General features: G+C 45.4%; 1 protein-coding gene across 2 annotated transcripts in view; it reads right to left on the reverse strand.

Annotated features, from left to right (window-relative positions):
* Positions 1-10,115: 10,115 nt before the first annotated feature.
* The window catches only part of LOC116822449 (UDP-glucuronosyltransferase 1A3-like), a 101,268-nt gene continuing 87,827 nt past the window's right edge, over positions 10,116-23,556 (reverse strand). For both annotated transcript variants that reach the window (XM_032776350.2, XM_032776349.2), the window contains exons 2-5: positions 19,273-19,404; positions 18,857-18,944; positions 15,076-15,295; positions 10,116-11,973 (exon numbers count right to left, since the gene is read on the reverse strand). In XM_032776350.2, coding sequence (XP_032632241.1) covers positions 11,676-11,973; positions 15,076-15,295; positions 18,857-18,944; positions 19,273-19,404 — 738 coding nt within the window. In that variant the 3' untranslated portion in view covers positions 10,116-11,675. The remainder of the gene's footprint in view (positions 11,974-15,075; positions 15,296-18,856; positions 18,945-19,272; positions 19,405-23,556) is intronic.

Here is a 23,556-nt window from a genome sequence, read left to right on the forward strand (position 1 = left end):
CATTTGGAGAACTGGTCTCATCTGATCCTGTAGGCTCCTCTGGGCCAAGCCAACTTCGTCAAGTCGAGACCTGGAGGGGAGAACGCCAAGGTAAACCAAAGCTGCTACCAGCAGCAATGATGGTGACCCGATAGGCAGTGCTCTTTGTCCTGAGTCAAAACTGGACCAACACCCAGGGGGCACCATGCTGATGAGGGCGTGTAAAACAAGCACCCTGAGGGTAGCTATTGATGTGCGAGGTTTGTGTGTGTTGACTTTCCATTTGCCAAGGTACTTGCCCCTGCTTGTGAAGAGTGCAATTGCTATCTGCTGACACGGCTGTACATCCAAGAGAAATTAACTCTTTCAAGAATGCTCATGCAGGAAGTCCCAAGGCACCTCCAGAGACACAGCTGGGCTCATGGCCATTGTGGAGGGTGTTCAGTTACCACCCACTCAGTTCCAGAGATCTTTCTTGCTCCACCTGCCTGTACTCAGTGTCTGCACTAGGGGCCATGACCATTCCTGTGGGAGGGAGTGTCAGTGTTTCTCAAGTCATCACAGTTGTGCTGTTCAATGATTGCATCTCCCTTGTTTGGCAAGAGGCACAAGCAGGCAGGGGCAGGCTCCTCCAGCATTTGCGCAAGGCTCTGTGTCAGCCTGCTCCATGTCTGCTCCCCCACATGGCAGGCTTTTGGTGCATTTGCAATAAATTATCAGGGAGATAAGAGTTTGATGTCTCCCAAAGTCCTGGGTATTTGCTGAATCTTCCCACAGACAACAAGGAGTCCGGTGGCACCTTAAAGACTAACAGGTTTATTTGGGCATAAGCTTTTGTGGGTAAAAACCCACTTCTTTAGATGCAACCCACAGACAGAAACCAAATGTCTTCCCATTGCCATTGCTGTAATTCTCCCAGCATAGCACATGACAGAATATGCGCCTTTTCTGCACTAGACTTGGGAGCAGTTGGAACCTGTTCATTAACATTTTCTAACACATCTTTTATTCCCAGTCTAGCCAAACTCTAAAGATTTATCTACACTTGGAAATTTCCCAAATTAACTATTCCCGAATCACTACATTTATTACTTTATTTTATGTATGATTATTCTGGAATAGCTATTTCAGTAAATTTCCAAGTGTAGATAGCCCCTTACAGATCTTGACTTTTTTACACCCTGGGTCCCAAGTGACCTAAATTATGTTGACTTAAGCGGATGTGTAGACCAATTCTAAGAGACTAAGATCACATCCTTGCTCAAAGCTATTGTGAAGATGTTCCCAAAACCCATCCACACCATCTCCATCAAAGCAACCCATCCAGAAACCTTTGGCCAGACCAGTTCCTGCCAAACCACCAAATTAGTTTTGATTTCTCATTAAAGACAACATTGAAGAGGAAACTTGCGGAAGCACTCATTGCAACCAATCACTCTCTTCTTATTCAAGACCAGCAGGTGCAATGTTCCATTATCCACCACAATCCACAGTTGAAGCTAATGGAAAGTCTTCCACTGATTTGAGTGGGCTTTGGATCAGAACCTGTGTTTCCATAGTGCAAGACTAGTCTGTCTGCAATAGTGTGGGTGGGTAGGTGAGAGAGAGAGAATTCAGTAGCCCCCAAGTCACACACAATTAAAAAACAAAAGGTATTAGCTAGATGGTTAAACTTGTGTTCACCCCAGCACAGTGAGCAGCCTCTAAACTCGTTGTTACTGTAAGGGAAACCCAGGGCCATGGGGAATTAGGTCCTGTTCATCCCAGCAGAGACAAAGCCCCAGGCACAGTATATACATCTCTTTCAAAGCAGCATCCAGCTCGCTGCAGTGCACTCCCCTACCTCCAGTCTCCCCTCCCCAAGCTGGTGGTAGGACTAGGAGGTTCCTTCCTTCCCAGGTCTTTAAGGGAAGAGGCAGAAGACTCTTACTCCCTAACCCCAAATTAGCAGTTGTAGCATTGCCAATCCCCTTTGATTCAGACCCTTGAAAATCATGGGTTTTTACCAAATAACAGGTTTCAGAGTAGCAGCCGTGTTAGTCTGTATCCACAAAAAGAACAGGAGTACTTGTGGCCTCTTATTTGTTAATCTCTAAGGTGCCACAAGTACTCCTGTTCTTTTTACTAAATAACAGACTTGGCTTGTTGTCTTTGCTTTCTGGTGTCTGAGCCTTGCAGGGTCACCTTTTTCAGCTTTTCTCCCAACCACGTGGGCTAAAACTTCTTTTTAAAAAAAAGTACGCTAAGATTCTCCTGCAATAACATGACTCCACAGCTGGGGATTCAGCAAAAGCAACAAATATTGCAGTGAGATTGCAACACTGTGACTATGACCATCCCCATACATTCTTCTGCTCATAATTCAGGGCTGACATCTTCCCAGCCTGCAGCTGTAATGACTGTGCGGAGAACTCCCCAAAGAGCTTAGTCAGCTCTGGGAGTGACCCCAGAACCTGCACGGAGCAGGGGTCCTAGCTGCCAGAACAGCCCATAGGAGCTTTGGGCAGCCAGGTGAAGTTAGAGACTTTACTCTTCTCTATTTGGGGTGAATCGGCCTGCATCAGCCCCAATACAAAGGAGATACAGTGACCTGTGGGCTTCCCCCTCTGCCCCCATGCAGAGCTCACCAGGGCACAGCAATGAATCTCAAACATCAACGATGAATTCTCATTTTGAGGCAGAGGGCCCCAGAGGACAGGGCACTGGACTGGGAACCAGGAGACTGGGGTTCTAGTCCCAGAACTGCCTGTTACTTGAGTCATTTCACCTCTCTGTGCTTGTTTCCCCTCCTATGCTTTGCCTGTCTTGTCTATGTGTCTGTGAAGAATCTAGCACAATTGAACCCCTCTCTCATCTAGTTCCTTGGTGCAACTATAACACAGTACAGTAATAATTTAAAGCTATAGTGTCTTAGACCTGCATTTCTTAAGGAGGATTTGGACAATGATCAGTGCTTAGATACTACAACAAAAGGTGCTTCAAGGAAACCTCACCTACATAGATAGCAACAGTAATAAGCATCACTTGCATTACAAACCATGGATGTTACATTTCAATTGCAAGGCTGGATTATGATCCTCACTGAGCATCATCATCTTCAGTCTGTCCAGGTAACACTTGATTTCCACCACTCCTGGCTTTATTTTGTGGGGAAGGTATCATTTTCTCATTGCACATATGGCTTTCCCTACTGGGCATAATTTATTTGCAATAACATTCTGCTCTCTACTGGACAGAAACGAAACACTGCACATTCTTTATAGGCCAGTGGAATGTTGTTCACTCCATTTCTCATGCTCTGCATGGGATTCACCTCTTTCATTAAAGATTGATTTTTTTTTTTTTAATTTCCACACTTCTTTGCCCTGAGTGTGAAAGATGGACTGTATTATTTCTGTGTATTCAGAATGTCTGTCTGATGAACTCAACCCCTATTAGCTTGAGGGGAAGGGAGGGGAATACAAGCTATGGGAGTTAATTATAGAGGGCCTGAATCTCCAAACGGATTTGCCCAGGTGGAGCTGTGTGGAGCCCCCTTAATTTCATGTCTGTGTGCATCAGTTTTAGGATCAGAACATTGGTAGCTAAAATAAACTCATGTCTATTTTTATATGTACAGTACACATACCCTGGTGTAAAGGCTGGGCTGACACAAGACACAGGGAAGTGGTGAGTCTGGCCTGTCATGTTAAGGTGAGTTTTTGAAGACAACTTATTTTTTTGTCTTTAACTTCCTCATTTAAGCATTGGCAAAATCACAGCCCAGTGCCTCAAGACCATCGTTATTTGTTCAATGACATGTTCCTACAACGGCTATCATTTGAGGGGTTTCATTATTTTAGAGTGACGGTGTTGGATTTTAAAAACTGCTATTTAGAGCTCAGCTGCATTATGCAAACTCTCAAGTGGATACCTCTGCTGAACGTTCCCCGCATACAGTAAAAGTAGCAGAGGGGCAGTTCGAGTCCACAGCATGTTGAAGCAGGTTGAAGTTATGCTATCAAGGTCAAATCTAAGCTGTGCTGAAGGTGCTGAATCAGGTAATGAGCATCGTAATGTAGCCTTGCCATTGAATGAAACAAAACCGCTGGATTTTGTGATGGGACGATCGCTGCAAATCAAGCCTATTGCTTTTCAAACGGCATCTGAATCAGAGGGCAAAGAGGAATTCAAGACTGCCTGTCATACAGTCACGCTTTCAGGTCATGAAGCTTGTAATATCAAATAATGTACACTCATCCTATCCGCCTTCCTCACTTTGGGTAGTCCCCTACTCTGCAAGTAGTCCCGTTGATTTCAATGATGCCTTGTGTGATGACGTGTGTACCTCACACAGGCAAGGGAGAGCTTAAAGTGGGCCTGACAGACCACTTAACATACCAGACTGTACTGAGGAGGTGGGAGCGGCTGTGAGGGGACTATAAACAGCAGAAGCTTAGAACAGAAGGGGCTGCAGGGGCAAGGAGAGGAGCTTTGTTGTCACTCTGGAACTAGAGAGTAGTGAGATCCAGAGGATCAAGCCCAGGAAGAGAGTTGGCCCCGTGACCTGTCCTGAGTAGAGAAGGAGCCAGATGGGACGATGGACGTGGACCAGGCTCCAGTGGTGCACCCTGATAATGGGGCTGGGGCTGGCCTGCCAGGCAGAGAGCCCTGGGAGCAATTCAGCTGAGGAGCCAGAAAGGGATGACAAGCCAAGGCCAACGAGGGCAGAAGGAGGTTTACTTTTGTATTTTTAGTGTGGGATTTGTTGGGAGATTTTGGGGAAGAGCCCAGTGTGAATCATGACCCCTAGAGAAGGTGAACCTAGACAGGTTGTGGGCAGAAGACCTGATAAATGGCTGTGGTAGGAAAAGGGTTGCCAACCCTCCAGGATTGTCCTGGAGTCTCAGAGAATTAAAGATTAATATTCAATTAAATATTACATCATGTGATGAAGCCTCCAGGAGTATGTCCAGCGAGAATTGGCAGCCCTAGGTAGGAAGAAGCCCAGGGAGGCAGCAGGGGCTGGCTGGAATAGACAGACATTCCCTGTAGCAAGCTGGCACCTGAGCTGGGACCTGGCGGAGTGGGAGGGCCCAGGTTCCTTACTAGCCACCAGAGAAAGTGGCATGAAGCCTCCTGATATAAGGTAAGGAGATTGGAAAGCCCTGAGCCAAGATGGTGTGAGGACCATGGAACCTAGAGCTGGATTTGTGAGGACCTTTTTGTAAGGATATTAGGACTTTGGATTTTGTTACTCCGAATGGAGTGGGACTGAATCATGGCCTGGCTGGAAGGCCTACTTATAGGGAGAGAGATCCCAGCAGAGCTGGAACAGCCATCCGTTAGTAGGGGTGCTAGAGAGGAGAGAGCTGCTACACTGTGCCCAGAGGCGCTGTAGTGGAGTGGTGACTTGCCTGAGTTAGAAGGAGTTTGCTGGCATAGCTTTTCTGATAGAGCTAGACCGGCAAAGTCCCCTAGAGCAGTGGTTCTCAATCTTTTTGGGGTCAGGACCCATTTGTAAATGTTTCTGGCCTGTCACCACCTAGTATGTTGTCTGAGAGTGGAAGCCCTGGGGCAGAGCCGTAACTAGGCATTTTTAGGCCCTTGGGTGAGCATGCATATTTGCACCCCCTGCCACAGGCGATGCTGGGGGGGAGCACACGGGGTCACATGTCCCCCCCTAGTTTTTTTTGTTTGTGTCCCCCCAGCCCAGACAGGCTGGGTGGTCTGCTGAGATGAGTCAGGGTGGAGGTGGCGCTCCCTCCCTGAGCCCTGCGCCACCTGGCATCGCCGGCCTGAGCTGCCTCCCTGGCTTTGCACCCTGGGCAGCTGCCCTACTCACCCCCACCCTGGTTATAGCTCTGCCTGAGGTGGTTTGTCAGATCCTGTCCCCCTCCTGGGGGGGAGGGGTTGGGTCCTGCCTGGCACTCACCCCACAGTGGCGGCTCCTGCAGCTCCTGTGCTGTGGGGCTGGCTGGACTTGGCTCTCTGCTCCAGGCATGACCTCTGGGACTGCAGCACGGCTCAGGTTTGGCCCTGCCCCCCTGACTAGACCCAATGTGTGTGAATGGAGCTATGACCTGGCTCATGGGGTTGCAGTGCCACTCACTCATATTTGGCCTACCCGGACTCCTGTCGTCATGGCGATTGGGCCACACCTGGGGGGCGCTGGGACCCCAGAGGTTGCGGTGCCTGGAGTAGGGAGGCAAGCCCAGCCAGCCCCATGGGACAGGAGCTGCCACGCCACCCTTTGAAACATTCTGGTGCTTCAGTTTTGGGTCCTGACCCATGGGTTGAGAAACCCTGGCCTAGAGGAGTCTCCTCTTATGCAGGCCAAAGAGGTCTGTTGCCAGTACAGCTTATAGCAGCTCTGTGAATGAGATAAGCGATACTGGCCAAGGGACTATTCTGATGGTGTAACTGCATCTCCACTAGGGTTTTTGCTGGCCTAGCTGTGTTGACTAGGGAGTGACTCCACTCCCGTCACTGACACAGCTATGCTGGCAAAACCCTGAAGTGTAACCCAGGCCTGAGATGGCTATAGGGTAGGGGATTACTCAGCCATGAGCGAGGGCCCCAGTGATTAGCTGAGATATCAGTAGAGAGAGGAGCTGTCTAATCCTCTTTAGCTTTCACAGGAGCTGATGGGCTGGAAAGTGCCAATGTTCAGAGGCTTTTCACCTTTGATCATCAGCCTCCATGCATCCCTCCCACCCCCGGTAAATGTTGGTAAGTCTTTTTACTGGGAGAGCCCTGCTGGTACGTGGAGCTTGCCTTTTTCCTAGGCTTTGCTTCACCTTTGTGCAGACTCTACAGATCCTGCTGCTCTAAAATGACAGCTCTGATACACGGACTCTCTCTGGGGCTCCACGAGCCAGCTCCGATCAGGATATAAGAGAACCCAAGTGGGCAGCACTCAGAAATCCCAGCTGGTGCCCCTGGAAATTGGCAAAAACAGGATGTTTTACTTCCCAGCATGTGATTAGCAAAGGACTAAGTGAGTGAGAGAGAATGAAGTCACCCAGTACAGAAACAGATGGGAACGTTTAAGTCATGGTCATATGAGAATTGACTGCAGAAAGAAGCTGCTCGTGATGTCTTGGTGGAATGTGCTTCCTGAGCAGGATATGCCTCCTTGGAAACTGATCTGCACTGAAGCGCTCGGCGTTGCATGACTAACGGCGATGAGCATGATTGTTCAGTGCGAGTCATTCATCTTCTGCCATGGCTCACTCTGGCCTGGGAGCCTAGGGCAAAAGTCCACTTAGCTGTCTATTAAAGCTCCTTTCTTGGAGTGATGCCATGTGCACTCCCGATCCAAGAAAGAAGAAAAGAAAAGTAACTTTGTCTTTGGGTAAATGCTTTGATCTCACCTTATGGCTAGAATGGGGTGAATTTTTTTGGCTGAATAGTTTATTTATCCAAAAATGCAGTTTCAGTCAAGCCAAAACTATTCCTGAATTGGACACAAACTTGCTGATAGTTTTGGCAAATGTTTTGTTTCAGGATTTAGGTACTATGCACAAAATGGCCAGAGGAGGAGGTGGGGGCAGCAGCAGCTCCCTCCTCCCCTTGAAGCCAGTGGTTAGGGCACTCACCTGGGATGTGGGAATGTGCGGGTTCAATTCCCCCTTCTGCCCGATGGGGAGGAGAGGTTTGCGCTTGAATCTCCCACATCTAGGAGAGTGTCCTAGCTACTGGGCTGGCATATTCTGGGGCAGAGCCTTCCTAAGCTCTTCTGTTGCAGCTGTTCTGCTTTGTATAAAAGATGTGACAATAATTGGGCCAAAGCGAGCCAGACTGAGAGTGAATCTATAGCTGGATGGTCAGGGCATTCATCTGAGGAGGAGGGAGACCTCGTGTTCCTGTCCCTACTCCAATGACCAGAGGAACTTAGGCCTGGTCTACACTGGGGGGATCGATCTAAGTTATACAACTTCAGCTACGTTATTCATGTAGCCGAAGTCGACGTACTTAGATTTCGTCACTGTGGTGTCTTCACTGTAGTGAGTCAACAGCTGACGCTCCCCTGTCGACTCCACCTGCACCTCTTGCTCTGGTGGAATACCAGAGTCAACAGGAGAGCACTCGGTGGTTAATTTATTGTGTCTAGACTAGACATGATAAATCGACCCCCTCTGGATCAATCGCTGCCTGTTGATCCCGCTGGTAATGTAGACAAGCTCTAGTAAACCCTTGCCATTGCATGAGAAGGAACAGAATACAGCTCTGCACACGCTTTGCCTTGTTTGCTCCTGAGGACAGGGCCGGCGCTTCCATTAGGCGACCCTAGGCGGTTGCCTAGGGGCCAGAATTCAAGGGGCAGCATTTTGTGCGCTCCCCGTGGGGCACACGGGAGCTTTTGGTTCCGCTCCTGTCATGCCACTGGAGAAGGACCTTCTGCCGACGTGCCGTGGAAAACAGCGGCAGGCAATTGAGCAGCTCAGTGACTGCCGCTGTCACCTGCAGCATTTCGGCAGAGGGTCCTTCTTCCGTGGCGGGATGGGAGCGGGGGAGTGCACAAAATGCCACCCCCCTAATTCTGCCTAGGGCGCCAGAAACCCTGGCGCCACTCCTGCCTGAGGGGCTCTGTAATGTGTATTTCTGTCACTAACATGAGCACCACACAGAGCACTGACTATGCACTGGGAACAGGGGTGATGTGTAAGAAGTGCTGTTTTTACGTCGTCACCTTTCAGAGTGCCCTTTGAGGTGATGTGAAGGTTGGAAAGACATTGCACTAAGCTAACGGGGAAACCTTGTTACTATCACAATGAACTGTGGAAAGGCAGGAAAATCTGAGTGAAGGTTAAACTTAATTTCCTTAAATGTATGAAACTGAATTGAAAGATCAGACACAACCTCAACTCTGACCCACATTATCACTGGCCAGTGCTGCTTTCCTGCATAACGATAGCTGACACTCAGAACACATACATTGGTGGTTCCATGTCTCTTTGAGTCCAGGTTCATCTTTCAGATAAGAAAATAGGAGTTTTGGTATTGACTTCAATGGGACTTAAGCACCTGCTTAACTTAAGCACCTGCTTTGATGAATAGGAATAGACTTAGGCACACACCTAAGTGCTTTGCTGGACACTTGGGCCCATACATCGGCTTTTGGTTCCCTGAGGACTTTAAGAAGTCGTCATGTCTGCCATGGTGTAACAGCAGGGTTTGTAATACTCTCCTGTCCTCAGATCTGGCAATAACCTCCTAGCAAGTGGTGATTGGAAAGGGTTAAAACTGCTAGGTGTGGAGGAGCAATATGGGAGAGACAGAGTGAGTCTGATAGCCTGGCAGGTGGATGAAGTTTAGAAGGTGATGTGTTGGTGCAGCTCTGCCCTCGCAGGGGGGTGAAATGGAGCTGGCGTCCATAATGGATGTACATGTTTACCTGGAGCATACTGTACACCTTTAACATCAATGACCACACAACTCAGTGGGTGTATCTGGTAGATGTTTTCATGGGGAGCATGTAACCCTTGCTTGTTGTAGGTTAGCTCATGAATGGGGGTTGAGATAATTGAAATAGAAAGGGCAGTGTTAAGCTTTTTTTATGCATCCTACCTCATGAATATATCTATGTGTGGTATATTGAAAAATGTTGAAATTGTGATCTATAACTTTAAATTCTCAGAGGTTTCCTGGTTCTGCTTGCAGGCCAGGGCCTCTGTAGGGAAGCGTGCAATAAGAAAGAGCTAGCCTGGGGCAAGGTGGGGAAAGTTGTACCTTTCTGCCTTAGGGAGTAGTCTGTTTTTTCTCTCTGTGTTTTTGGGTCCTTGCAAGTGATTGTTCTAGATTTTAAGAAATACTCTTATTACATTGCAGCCTTCCAGCAAGATGATTTATGGCTTTATCTAATTTTTCTGTGCATGCTTTGAAACCTAACACACACAGAACTACGTTGTCTTGGTCTTTCCTGCTTTTCCTGTGGTGAGGACTTCAGGAGCTCTAAGAGCTATTCTTTATATGTTAAGATGGTTTTAATTGAGGATGTAGGCCTGTCGTGCTCAACCACATCAAGTTTTTCTGTCCTGCTCGTTAGAGAGCTTACTCCTTCACTCTCACCCTTCCCTGGTCCTTCTCGCATAAACAGAGAGCAACAATACCTGAACTCCGAAGGTGCAAACAATTTGATGTTTATTGGGGCGAACTTCCAGCAAGCTTAAATTCAAGTTCCTTTTCCTTATTTTCGAATCCCAACTTACTTCCTGTTTGCCCCTAATTTATATAGTAATATTCTCAGCTATACCTTAACCAATGATTCTACTAAAATTTACCTAACCAATCCTAACGTATTGTAACATGATTAGCTAACCAATTATATCCCACCACCTTAATTAATTTACACCCAGCAAAATTAATTATACAGCAGACAGAAACAATCACACAACCAGACAGAGACCATGCAAATAAACACACAAAACAATACAGAAGGGAGGATTTCACAACTACATCTATACAGACATAAGGGTTCTCCAGCTGTGTCTATTGATAAGTGAGTTCTTACCAGACAGAAAACTATCAAACTAAATTTCCTTTTACATATTTTAGGCTCTTCCCTTTCTCTGGCGTTGATAGATCGAATCACCTTCCTAACAGCCCCAGATTGCCTTATTTTAATATGACTAGTTTGGAATGAGAGGATGTGACCATACATTTCCCAGTTTATGGCTGCTTAGCTGAAGAACCAGGCCTCAGACTGTCACAGTAAGAGAAGACCATTACACAGTGCTTTTTGATTCTTTCTTTTATACCTCTGTAACTAGCTAAGTGATAAGAATATACCTAAATTCTTAAAGTATAGGCCTTTGCAGACAGGCCTGAATATCTATATCCTAACACTGCTAGTCCTCAGTGCAAAGATTACTGCATGTGAAGAGGTGATGGGGCCCATACGTCTCAAATCAAAAAAGAGAACTCTTGTTGTTGTTCTTATTTGGGGTTTATTTGTACAGATTTTTGTTTGGTTTATTTTTAACAGAATATCAAGAACAAAGATCAAATCGGTTGACTACAATGCTCCAAGTTCAGTACTCCAGCTGGGGTGAAACTTGATTGGGCGGTGGTGGCTCAATACTACTTTCAAATGGAAAATTTGTTCACGTTCAGTGTATTTGAAACACAGTTCAGACAATGACAGATTGACCTGGGCAGAACAAATACCATTCTCTATTTCCAATCAACGGGCTGCATTCTATCCTTCACTTAAAACACCACTTGGCACTTATGTAACAACTTTCATCCAAAGATCTTGAAGTGCTTTATAAATATGATACATCAGACACTCACACACTAGAATGATGGGCACCATTGTAGTACCAAGGTTGAAATGTTATTATCCCCATTGCACAGATGAGAAAACTGAGACACGGAGAAGAACCTTGCCCCGAGTCAGATAGGGAGTGAGCAACACAGCAGGAAATAGAACCCAGGAGTCCCATTAATATTCTGAGCACTACACCATAGCATTATGGTGTGAATTATCTTTAACAATCAAACAAGCATTGAACAAAGCTTTCAAAAATATTCTGAATTAATTGGAGACAAAATCAAAACATGGAACAGCAGAACACAGTGCAGCTATTTAAAAGGAATATGTTCTGAATAATTTCTGAGCTCACCACCAGAAATGACTTTACTGGGCCTGTGCTCAGGAGAGCCCTACATTCCCCAAGGTCTGGAGCTGAGCCCCATCTCCAACCCCTTCATTACTCTGCCTTTGATTTGCTCGATTTGCTCACTCTTCCTTTTTTACAGAAACACTTTCGGCAGCAGAACAGGCAGCACTTCAGAGAGATGAAGCTGGTAATAAGCACGACAGCCAGGAGAAACGCAATGACATCCAGAGAGTGGTACTGGATCCAGTTGAGATCATGGGCTGCAGGCCGCAAATGCTGGGCCCCCTTGTGTCTCATCACAAACTCAACCCAATACACCGCGAGATCAAGGGGATGGATAGGTCTGTCGAGGTGAAGGGCTGAGAGACGCATGACATTTTCTTTATAGCTACAAAGAAAAGAAATGAAATGTTTTAAATACTTTCTAAATAAAAAAGTTAAAGGATTATTTATATCCACAGAAATAAATTCCACAGAGATCCATCAGTTAACGTTCTTCTCATGCCATATGCACTGAGGGTTTTATTCCCCATCTGTGTCTTAAACCCTCTTAAGAAAAGGGAGACATTTTAAGTAGCATCCAGGTTGTGAAATGAGGATGGTGGTGTTAACATTGACAAAGAAGGCGGGCAGTAGAGAAGGTTTAAGAGGAAAAATTAGGATCTTAGATTTGGCTATGTTAAGCTTAAACTTTAGCGAGACCTCTGGGAAGAGGTATCTAGAGGGCAGGCTGAAATGTGGGACTTCACGGAAGGAGACCAGTCATGGCAGAGAAATCTATCTATAAATCGTCAGCCGAGAGATGGTAGCTGAAGCTATGTGAGCAGATAAGGGCACCCAGGGACATGGTGTAGAAGAGAAGGTGTCATAAATATAGAGGGAAGGGTAACAACCTTTATGTATGCAGTAGCATAAAATCCCTCCTTGCCAGCTGTACTAAATTGCCTTACCTGTAAGGGATTAATCAGTTCAAATAACCTAGTTGGCATCTGACTAGAAGAACCAATGAGAAAAGAAGAAACTTTCAAATCTTGGGGGGAGGGGGGGATAATTTGCTTGTTGTTCTCTTTGTTGTTCCCTCTCCAGACGGAGGGAGAGACCAAGCAGGTACAACATCTCCTGAAAAAATACCTGGAATAATCCGCCTAAAATTACAAAAATTGTAAGTAGGGCAAGGAAATGCATTAGGTTATTTTCTGTTTTGGCTTGTGAATTTTCCTATGCTACAGAGGTAGTTTTATTCCTGTTTTTGTAACTGTGAAGCTGAGCCAGAGGGGAAACCTCTGTGTTTTAAATCTTTTTATTTACCCTATAAAGTTACCTTCCATCATGATTTTGCAGGTGTGAGTCTTTTATTTTTTTCCTTATAAATAAAGTTCTTCTTTTAAGAACCTGATTGCTTTTTAGTATCCTGAAGCCAAAGGGTCTGGTCTGTACTCACATTTCTAAGGCAATTGGTTGGTATATAATTCTCAAGCCTCCCCAAGAAAGGGGGTGAAGGGGCTTGGGGGGACAGGGATCCCTGAAATTTTATGTAAATCTCTTGGTGGTGGCAGCAATACCATCCAAGGACAAGGAAAGAAATTTGTGCGTTGGGGAAGTTTTAACTTAAGCTGGTAGAATATAAGCTTAGGGGGTCTTTCATGCTGGTCCCCACATCTGTACCCCAGAGTTCAGAGTGTGGGGGGAAGCCCTGACAAAAGGCCAAGGACCAAGTTCTGTGCATTCTGCGGGAGAGAGGCGGAGGAGACTCCTTAAAACTCCCCTTTGTTGGGTTGCCTACACAAATCTGAGAATAGCTAGGTAGTTGGGACACTGCCTATTGTGCTGCCCGGTAATGTCACATGTATTTCTTGTGTGTCCCACATTGCTATCTACCTGCTGTTTCTTGTCTTATATTGGTATTGTAAGCTCACTGGGACAAGACACCGTCTTTCTGTTCTGGTTCGTACAGCACCTCGCCCAGGGAGGTCCTGGCCCATAACTGGGTCTCAGTGCTACATTAATACAAATAATAAAGAGCAATAATGTACTAAGATATCCAAGAGAGACCAGTTCCAGCAGAAGAATCAAGGAGGATAAGAATGGAGTATTGGGCCCAAATCTGGCCAGAAGGGGGTCACCAGTGGCCTGTGGGAGGGCAGTCTTGAGTGGAGCAGAGAGGTGGAAGCCAGACTGGCGAGGAATTGGAGGAAAGGAAATCAAGACAGTCGCTATAAATCTCTGTTAGGTAAATTTAGAGGTGAAAGGTGAAGAGGCGGCATTTGCAGGAATAGACAGAGTCTCTTGGAAGCCTTGAGAGTCCAGTGTGGGCTACTTAATTATAGACAAACTATTTAAAAAGTTAAGTTCTCCTCAAACAAGTCAATGGGCTCATCTGCATTTACCCTGGTCTACCAGACAGCCATTCTAAATGTAACCTAATCTTGTGTGAGACAGTCAGCATGGCAGGATGAGTCAACTCCACATGGCTCTTGGCAGTGAGTGGATCAAAATCCTTTCCTGGCTCCTTTCTGTACACGTTCCATCTCAGCTGCTGTGCAAGCCAAGAGACACTGCTGACCTGCATTTCCTTTGTAATGCCCAGCCAAGCAGCATTTGATTGTGCCTGATGCTGTTGCTTGCAAACAGATAGATGAGTTGACTGAGAAAACTCTGGTCTATATAGTAAATTAATGCTATAGTTAATGTCTATAAAACATGACAGGTTGGCCATTATAAGGTAATCCTTTAAGGATGTTCTGCAACAGAACCATAGCTTTGCTCGATATAAGCCAAAGTATGGGAGTGATTATGCAAATAAGATGATGTAATGCTGATATGGGTGGGACAATCATTAATGTTTAGCCATCTTTGACATTCTGCAGCATTTTGCTGACATTCACTGTACATTACAGCAAGTCAGAAAATCAGTTCAACTCCCCTGGAAAAACATTCCAATAAAGCATTTTTCTTTGAAAATCTTCAGTGGAACACTTGCATTTTTTGATGAAAATTTGTGAACTGGAACAAACATTTCTGTTTAAAATGTTCAGTTTGTTTGGATTTTTGATTTTTTTTTCTCCCCTTACGTCCATTTCCTGCCTGGAAAAGAAGAGAAAAAAGGGGGAAACCTCCACATTTTTATTGCTGTCTTCACATTCTTCAAGAAGCTGGACGCTTTTGGCTTTAATCATGTGATGTACCTTGAAAAATTGCTTTCTTCCACTATATATATGCCACACCCACTTCAGCATTGCATCATCTCATTTGCATACTCAAGCCCCTTCTAGATACCTATAATTAGAGACCCTGATGAGGAAAGTCCTGTAGTAATGAGGAAGATACTAACCCCCTAATGCTAATACATTGATTGATTGCTGAGTGATATGTAACATCGTAATATGACAAGGGTAGTGCTCAGTGTGCAATTTAACTGGAAGCAATGTGCCAGCATTATATTCAATAGCCCTAAAATGAAGACGACACATTTATATCTGCTGATACTGACCTTTTATCATTAATCACTGCATTCAATGCATCCGATAGGTCCTTAGAAGTCATTTCAACTATATTCAGCGTCACTCCCGCACCCCGGGACTCTACCCGCTTAGCATTGTCCATCTGGTCTCCAAATAATGGCATCAGAACCATTGGCACTCCATTGCATATCCCTTCATAGATTCCATGTGAGCCTCCATGGGTGATAAAGGCACGGGCTTTGGGATGAGCTGTGAGGGAGAGGTAGACGTATTACTGTAGCAGACTGCTTGCTCAGACATTTCTGGTTAATTCTTTAAGCCGCAGGAGGCACAGTATTAGATGTGCTTTCAGTACACCGGCATCAGTGGTTACAAATATAGAACATGACAACACTGGAGTGCAGGTCACATGGGAATCGCTCCTGGACAATCTTCAGGATTACACTTATCAGTGATGGAGTGGACCTTAAAGGTCTCAGAGGTTCTGGTAGGTTTGGATAATCTTTGTAAAGCTTTGAATCATCTGTAAAACTTTTGAGATCTTGGAGTGAAATCCTGGCCCCACTAAAAACAATGAGAGTTTTGCCATTGACTTCTGTGAGGTCACGATTTCACCCTTAGCCTTCAACCTTAGCTAATCTTTCCGTTCTCAGTCAGATCTTTCCTTTCCCTAGACTCATATCTCTTCCCACAAGTCCTATTATCCTTACTTCTCCCCTCAATCTCTAACAGACTTTGGTAATTTCTCCTTTCTTCTCCCCAGTTCTTAGACCTCTCATGGGACTACCCATAAGCTCTGACATCAAGCAGACGCCTCTCCATTCTGGATCCTGTTGAGATGTCTGCAGTCTCTCTCTTGGACCCAGTGCCTTATCTGGTTTGAATTTGGCAGGTCTTGGTGATGCACCTGTCAGCCATGTCCTAGCAGGGACTGCGGACATCTGGGAAGTCCAAGAGAACACGGGAGCTGCATCAAACAGGACACTAGTTCCAGTGGGACTGTGGGATTTAATGAGATCACCAGGGAGAAGAGTGTATTTGAGGTGAGGAAAGGGGTGATTTCCCTAACTAAAGTCTGGGAATGGCTCCGACATAAGAGTGAGTTCTTATTTTTACAGAACTAATATGTACATCCCTAGTAAAGATCTAATACAGGAGTTCTCAATCTTTTTCTGAGCCCCCCCCCGAACAGGGCCCAGGGGGGAAAGGGACTTGGGGCTCCGGGTCGGGGGTGGAACTTCTATTTTAGGGTGGGGGTGGGAGCTTGCAGGGCTTGGGCCAGCTCTGCACAGCAGGGTCCATGAGGCAGCATCACCTCCACCCCCTGACTCACCTCAGCAGGTCACCCAGCCTATCTGGGTTGTGTGTGGTGGGGGTTCAGCTCAAAAAGTTTGAAAACTGCTCAGGGTGCCAGGAAGGGGGTAGCGAGGGGCTGTGTGTGGGCAGGGGGTAATTGAGGGTACTAGGAGGGAGGCAGCTAGGGGCTGTGTGTAGGCAGGGAGTAGCTCAGGGTGCAGGAAGAGTGTAACTAAGGGCTGTGTGCGGGGGTAGGCAGAGGGGTAGCTGAGGGTGCAGGGAAGGGGTAGCCAGGGCTGTGTGTGTGGGCAGAGAGGTAGTTCAGGCTGCAGGGAGGAGCGTAGCTAGGGGCTGTGTGTGTGGGCAGAGGGGTAGCTCAGGGTGCAGGGATGGGGGTAGCTAGGGGCTGTGTGTGTGGGCAGAGTAGCAGCTCAGGGTGCAGGGAGGGGGGTAGCTAGGGGCCGTGTGTGTGGGCAGAGGGGTAGCTCAGGGTGCAAGGAGGGGGGTAACTAGGGGCAGTGGGCAGACAAGGGGGTAGCTCAGGGTGCAGGGAAGGAGGTAGCTAGGGGCTGTGTATAGGCAGGGGGAGCTCAGGTTGCAGGCGGGGGTAGCTAGGGGTTGTGTGCAGGCAGAGAGGTAGCTAAGGGTGCAGATGGGGTTACTAGGGACTGTATGGGTACGGGGGGAGTAGCGCAGGGTGGAGGCAGGGGGTATCTAGGGGACTCTGTGCAGGCAGGGGGGTAGCTCAGGGTAGGTGGGGGTAGCTAGGGCTGTGTGCTAGGAAGACTCCCCTGTGGTTGCTGCTCCCAAGGGCTCTGCCAGCCACAGAGTGGGGTCACTCTACCTGGGCGGCTCTTATCTGCTGCGTGAGCTGAGGACAGCCGCAACCCCTGTGCACTAGCAGCAGCAGATGGGGGAATGCTGTGGCTGCCATGCACTGCCTGACTCCAGCTGCCCATGTCTGACGTGGCCAGGGGATGGGGCCTCGGGGGCAAGAAGAGGAGGAGGGGTGGAGCTGCCCCCTGGACTGCCCAGCTCTGGCACTGCAGTGGGGGGATAGGTAGCCAGTGCTCGGGATTTCAGTCGTGGGGTCCCACAGCTCCCTGAAAGGACTCATGAACCCTTAGGGGAACGCAGACCCCCGGTTGAGAACCGCTGATCTAATAAACTCTATGTACAGCAGTTACTATGTGAATAAAATGAAGCTCAGTGTATAAATACTTACATGGGGGCGGGTTTCATAATCTAGCAGACAAAGGTATAACAAGAGATAATGGCTGGAAGATGAAGCTAGTCAAATTTAGAATAGAAATAAGGCACACATTTTTAGCAGTGAGGATAATTAACCGGTAGAACCTAATGCTGTGTGCAGATGACCCATGCCATGCCATGCCTGCTGAGAGTGGGGGGGCAGAGTGAAGACAGCCAGCTTCAGCAGTGTTACTGAGCATGCTCAGTGCATGTGAACATGCTCAGTCCAAGCCAAGCCACAAATGTGGGGGGGGGGGGCATATGATCTTGCGTGCCCCCCACTAATCGCCTCTGTTGGAGGGGATTCTACATCCCTGGCAATTTTAAAATCAAGACTGGAAGTTTTTCTAAAATATTTGCTGTGGTTTCAAACAGGAATTAATCCAAGGAAGTCCTGTGTTATACAGGAGGTCAAACTAGATGATCATGATGGTCCCTTATTCATAGACTTTAAGGCCAGAAAGGACCATCATGATCATCTAGTCTGACCTCCTTCACATCACAGGCCACGGAATCTCACCCGGCCACTCCTGTAACACACCCATACCTTCTGGCTGAGTTACCGAAGTCCTCAAATCATCATGTAAAGAATTCAGATTACAGAGAATCCATCATTAACTCTAGTTTAAAGCATCAAGTGACCCATGCCCCATGCTACAGAGGAAGGCAAAAAAAAAATCCTAGATTCCCTGCCAATCTGACCTGGGGAGAAATTCCTTCTGGACCTCAAATATGGCCATCAGTTAGACCCTGAGCATGTGAGCAAGACCCACCAGCCAGACACCTAGGAAAAAATTCTCTGTAGTAACGCAGAGTCCTCCCCTTCTAGTGTCCCATCACCGGCCATTGGGGATATTTGCTCTCAGCAGTCACAAATGGGCCAAATGGCTTTTTAGGCAATCTTATCACACCATCCTCTCCATACACTTATCAAGCTCAGTCTTGAAACCAGTTAGGTTTTTGTTTCTGCTGCTCCCTATGGAAGGCTGTTCCAGATTTTCACTCCTTGGATGGTTAGAAAATTTTGTCTAATTTCAAGCCTTAACTTTGATGACCAGTTTATACCCATCTGTTCTTATGCCAGCATTAGTGCTTAACTTGAACAACTCCACTCCCTCCATGATATTTATGCCTCTGATGTATTATAGAAAGGCCCTTCTGGCCTTGGAATCTACAAACCTATGGTATTTATGACTATTCCTTTAGAGCGTTATCAAATAAAAAGAAACCTACTTAATTGTTGCCTCTCCTGCCCAGACTTACCAAGTAGATCGTTCTGTGGCAGCCACTTGATTAGCTTTGTGTTGTTTGCAAGGTTGGGGGGTACTTCTCCAGTGTACCTCCAAAGAACCTTTGGGAAATCATAAATGCAGCATTAATATTAAGTACTTGCCTCTTACAATTCTTCTGATGCTTGTTCCTGTAAACTGTGCTGTACAGCAGAGCAGATAAGCCCATGATGGACAAAATCTGTTTCATCAAGGTTTGTGCTGAGCAGCGGAGATGGGGTTTTGTTTTGACATAAGAGGGGATGGGGCAGGTTTTTGGTTGTTGAAGCTAGTTGTTGTGTTAATTGTTCTACCACACATTTATAAGTAAAAACATAAATCAAATAATACAGAATCATAACCAGTGACTATATTCCAACAGCTGTGCTAGAAAGATTCTTTTCCTCTTACTGTCTGAGGTATTGTTCCAAAGGCTTCAGCAATCTGCTTGGCCTTCTTCATGGGAATCTCAGAGACCATTGAGCCCAAGGAGAAGACCACAAAGCCGTGTTCCCCAGAGGCATTCACAATGCTTTCAAATTCCTGCAAATACAAAGAAACTTTCAGTCAATGCTTTTCATTCTAACCCATGTCACAGGGCCATAATTCTGGTGCTTTGCAATCAAAGGGATCTCATCTTGACTAGCCTGGGAAGGAAATCATGTTAAAAGGCCAAATAATTCAGTATGGGTCTGATCCTATAAACATGTATTCATGTGAAAAACCATATGCATGTGATTGTCCTGTTAAATCCTATAAGACAGCTCCCAAGAGTAAAGATTTTGCATGCAAGCATTTGCAGGATTGGGGCATCAATCAAAACTCCGTATGGAAATAATTAAAGGTGTAGTGTACTAAATAAATAAAATATATGAAAGTAAAGTAAAGGAAGATGTAATGCAAACCAAGTAGATCTATTAAACCATATATTTCCTGGCACCCAAAAGCAGCTAAATGCATTGTTTTCTTTTCATACACTAGAGGTGTCAGGAAATTCAGGCTTAAGTCTGATGTTTCTCTCTTCAGATCACACAGTTGTGGAAACATGGCTGGTGTTTTTAAAGCTTAATGATGTAAACAATGGCCTGAAAAAAGAGGCACTTTTAAATTCTTGACTTATCAGTTCTGTCTGGATCTTGAGAATACTGAAAATCCTGTAACTTTCTTGTCTTTTAAATTAAAAAAAAAAAAACTTTCACAGTTGCCTAGATATGCACAGGTGGAAGATTTTGAGACTCGTACCGCACAGAAAGGGCTAAATAGGAATCAGCAACTAACTGTGATGACATAAATAAGTGAAAAGCCAACTGCAAGGGCAAGTGAACCAATAAGAAATAAACGTCATATTTCTTACCAACATGTTTTCCTTAAAGCCTGGGGAAGAGAGAATGCCAGAATATTCATTTAAATTCAGACCCCTTTCAAAAGTCTTCCAGGGGGCACTGATGAGTCTTTAAACAACATGGGGTGTGAAAGGCAAACTTGTTAAATGAGCTCATACAACCGTCAGGTAAAAGCTCTTTGGGAGTCATGCTGTTGACCAATTAATCCCTGGGTTCTAAGGGATCACCAGGATTGGGTGTCTTCATTCTTGTGTGACAGGTGTATTACACGTTTTGTTGACTGGTTAAACCACAGTAACCTTTGTTACAGACTGGATCCTGAACAGGAGGGCAAATGACTTGCTGATGTCAGCAGTCCAGACACTGGGACACAGACAAACAATTTCAGAGCACGACTTGGCATAAGGGGACCATCCAACGCCACATTCTCTATAGCATGTTTAGTGATCTTCTTAGATGTTGCAAACTAAATTCAGTATAATCCCCAGATCTGTTGGAATCAGGCCTGGACACCACATAAACAAGTGCGCTTCTGTGCACAAATAGGCTGGCCAGTGATAGGCTGCTGAGATTCCTTCCTAAACCCTGACCCAGCAGAACAGCTAAGAATGAATGCTGCTTCAGGCATGCGCGTAGTTCCAGTGACTTCATGGGGACTGCTCATGCTAAAGTTACTCCTCTGTTTAAGTGCTTTGCTAGACCAGGATCTGTTTTCCTGCCAGCAAAGACCATTTTCCTCAGGGGACTTCCCCTCACAAGCAATGTTTCAGAGAATGTTTTTTTTCCTCAGTCCATCAGCAGGACTCAGCAATCAGTAGTTCAGGATGATTTGGCTTTAGTGTTAGATACCTAAAGAATGCCGTTTATTGTGAATGCCACTAGTTACACAGTGCTATAACTAACCACCACAATTTATTGGGCTACACATTTAAATGATGTTGATACATTGTCAGGGCTATACTCAGGTTCTTGTCTACTCTGTGCCATAATGGGACCAAATTTCACAGCAACAATCCCTAAATTCCAAGGCACCAGCCTCTAAATTCTGCATCAATGTCATGAAACATCCTTCATTCTCATTCTGCCGCTATCTACACTGCGCCCTTCCCCGCCCCCCCAGCATCCTCCCTGTTGATGTGACAATTTGTCTATGATTCCACTATTGCAGTAGTGGTCGCTTTTATTTCTGCTGTTTTCTTTCAGTTTGTTGTCCATGATATTCTAACAACATTTTAGGCTACTTTTAGCCTAGTCTCTTGTGTAAATGTGTTGATCTTCCTACATGTTCTCACACAACTTTAAATTCTATTGCCTTATTTTTCTGCTTCATGCCATTCTTCACACACCAGAAGGGACTCTGTGGATAGATTGTCAATATAATCCTGCTTTCTTTGTGTACTCAAACTCCCCCCAGTTTCAAAGACTATACAAAGAATGCTAGATTGGATCATTCATTAGAAAACACTGCAGTATCACATACCAAATTATGTTGTCATGAGTATGTAGTGAACTAAGGCCTTGTCTCCACTTAAATATTGTGTATAGTTACAAGTTGCCCTGTCAATCTACTGAGTCAAGCCCATTTTTTAACCATCTCATTCTTTGTCCCCTAACAGTATTCTGCGTTCCATGCCTGACTATACAACTACTTTATGTGAGGATGGTTCTTCATCTCTGAATGTCACGTTGTTAGTCTGTCAGAATGAGTGCTGTCACTTAATTAATGGCTGTCCTACTCTTAGAAATACCTTAATGAAAGGTACCACTCTAATGCAAAGTTTCAATATTATTTGGTATGCTGGGTGACCCCACAAGTCTCAGGAAGAAATATATGAAATGAGAATATTCTAGACAGTAAAACCCTAGCCTTCCACATCTGGTTTTGTGGACAACTGAGGATCTCTTATTATACAAGTGACTACTTATGACTCTGAGAGGACTAGATGTAACATGCTTTTCTAAGCCCTTCCATGTTGTCACTTGGTTACTTTTATTTTGTTTTAACCAATAGAAGCTTTATCTAATAGTAGGTGCTAGTACGATAGTCCAGTTTTAATTGTAAAAAAATGAACTAACCTGAGATAATGGTTTCTCCTGGCCACAGTTTATGCCTCCAATTAAAACCATGTTGGGCATCACAGGCCTTGGATACTCAAACACAAAGTCATATCTCAAAAGCCAAATAGATGCATGACTTAAAAGCTCTGGCACTGTCACATCTTGTTGAAGGAACTCCCTGATCAGATCTTCATGGGATGAATAAAGAAGGGAACAGCTCAAGAACTCTGATGAGCTGACTAAGACATTCCACATACGCTGGGGAAATGCCATGTGGTCTGTATAGCTGGTGAAGAATTTGGGGACGTAAGAAGCAGGATTTGGACACTGGGTGGCCTGAAGTTCTAGCCCGCACGGAATTCCCCGTGAGAAGTAAACAGAAGGTAGGGACAAATATTCGGCTACTATTTGTCCACATAGAAACATAGGATCCATCAAGACAGCATCAAATGCACTTTCTTTGAGGTAGGCGGTCAGCTCTTTGTTGGACAGAAGCTGTTTGCAGGAATTGAATAAGAGTGTCATAATATTTCCTATTCTTGCAAATGTTTTAGTGAACTTTTCCAGGAAAGGTTGAGGTGTAAATATTTGATGGCCCAGTCTTTTAAATTCTGCTTCCAAGTATTCCTTGGTGTATGGCACAGAGTATGTTTCCATTGTATAATACTCTGATGGCTGTATCCAAACACTTACTTCTGGCACAACTGCTACTATTTCATGTCCTCTCTGCCAAAGCTGCTGTACTACTGAATGCATGCTGAACCAATGACTGCCATCTAGGGGAATCACCAATAGCTTTTCCCCGACAGAAAGGCTCCAGATGGGCAGAAAAAGTAGAAGCCAGGCAGGTAGGTGACAAACCCCTTGAAATAGAGAAGCCATCTCACTAGATAAACCTGACTGACTGACTGCAGCACATCTTCTTTTAGATGAATGCTCAACTATTGCAGGCAACACAGGAATTGTTTTACTACTGGCCTTCCAACCCTTACTCCTTCAGTTCTCAAATTAATGTTTGATTTCCAATGAACTGGATGTTTACAGGAGCATGAGTGAGGCAATCTTTAACTTTTAGCTGGTTAAAGGTTGGTTATGCAATCTGACTGGATAACAAAGGATCAGAAAAAACTAGAGCAATGTACAGAAATGTTGATTTCCTGGGTTTGTGCATAACTTCAACATGAAGATGCTGATGTGGGATGTTTCATTCCAAGATCTACTAGAATTGAGAATGTAAGAGAATACTTTGCCAACAATTCATGTGGTTATTAACTTATGGTTAATTATGCATAGA

Source organism: Chelonoidis abingdonii, chromosome 10, assembly GCF_003597395.2.
Source record: "Chelonoidis abingdonii isolate Lonesome George chromosome 10, CheloAbing_2.0, whole genome shotgun sequence".
Taxonomy (NCBI): Eukaryota; Metazoa; Chordata; order Testudines; family Testudinidae; genus Chelonoidis; species Chelonoidis abingdonii.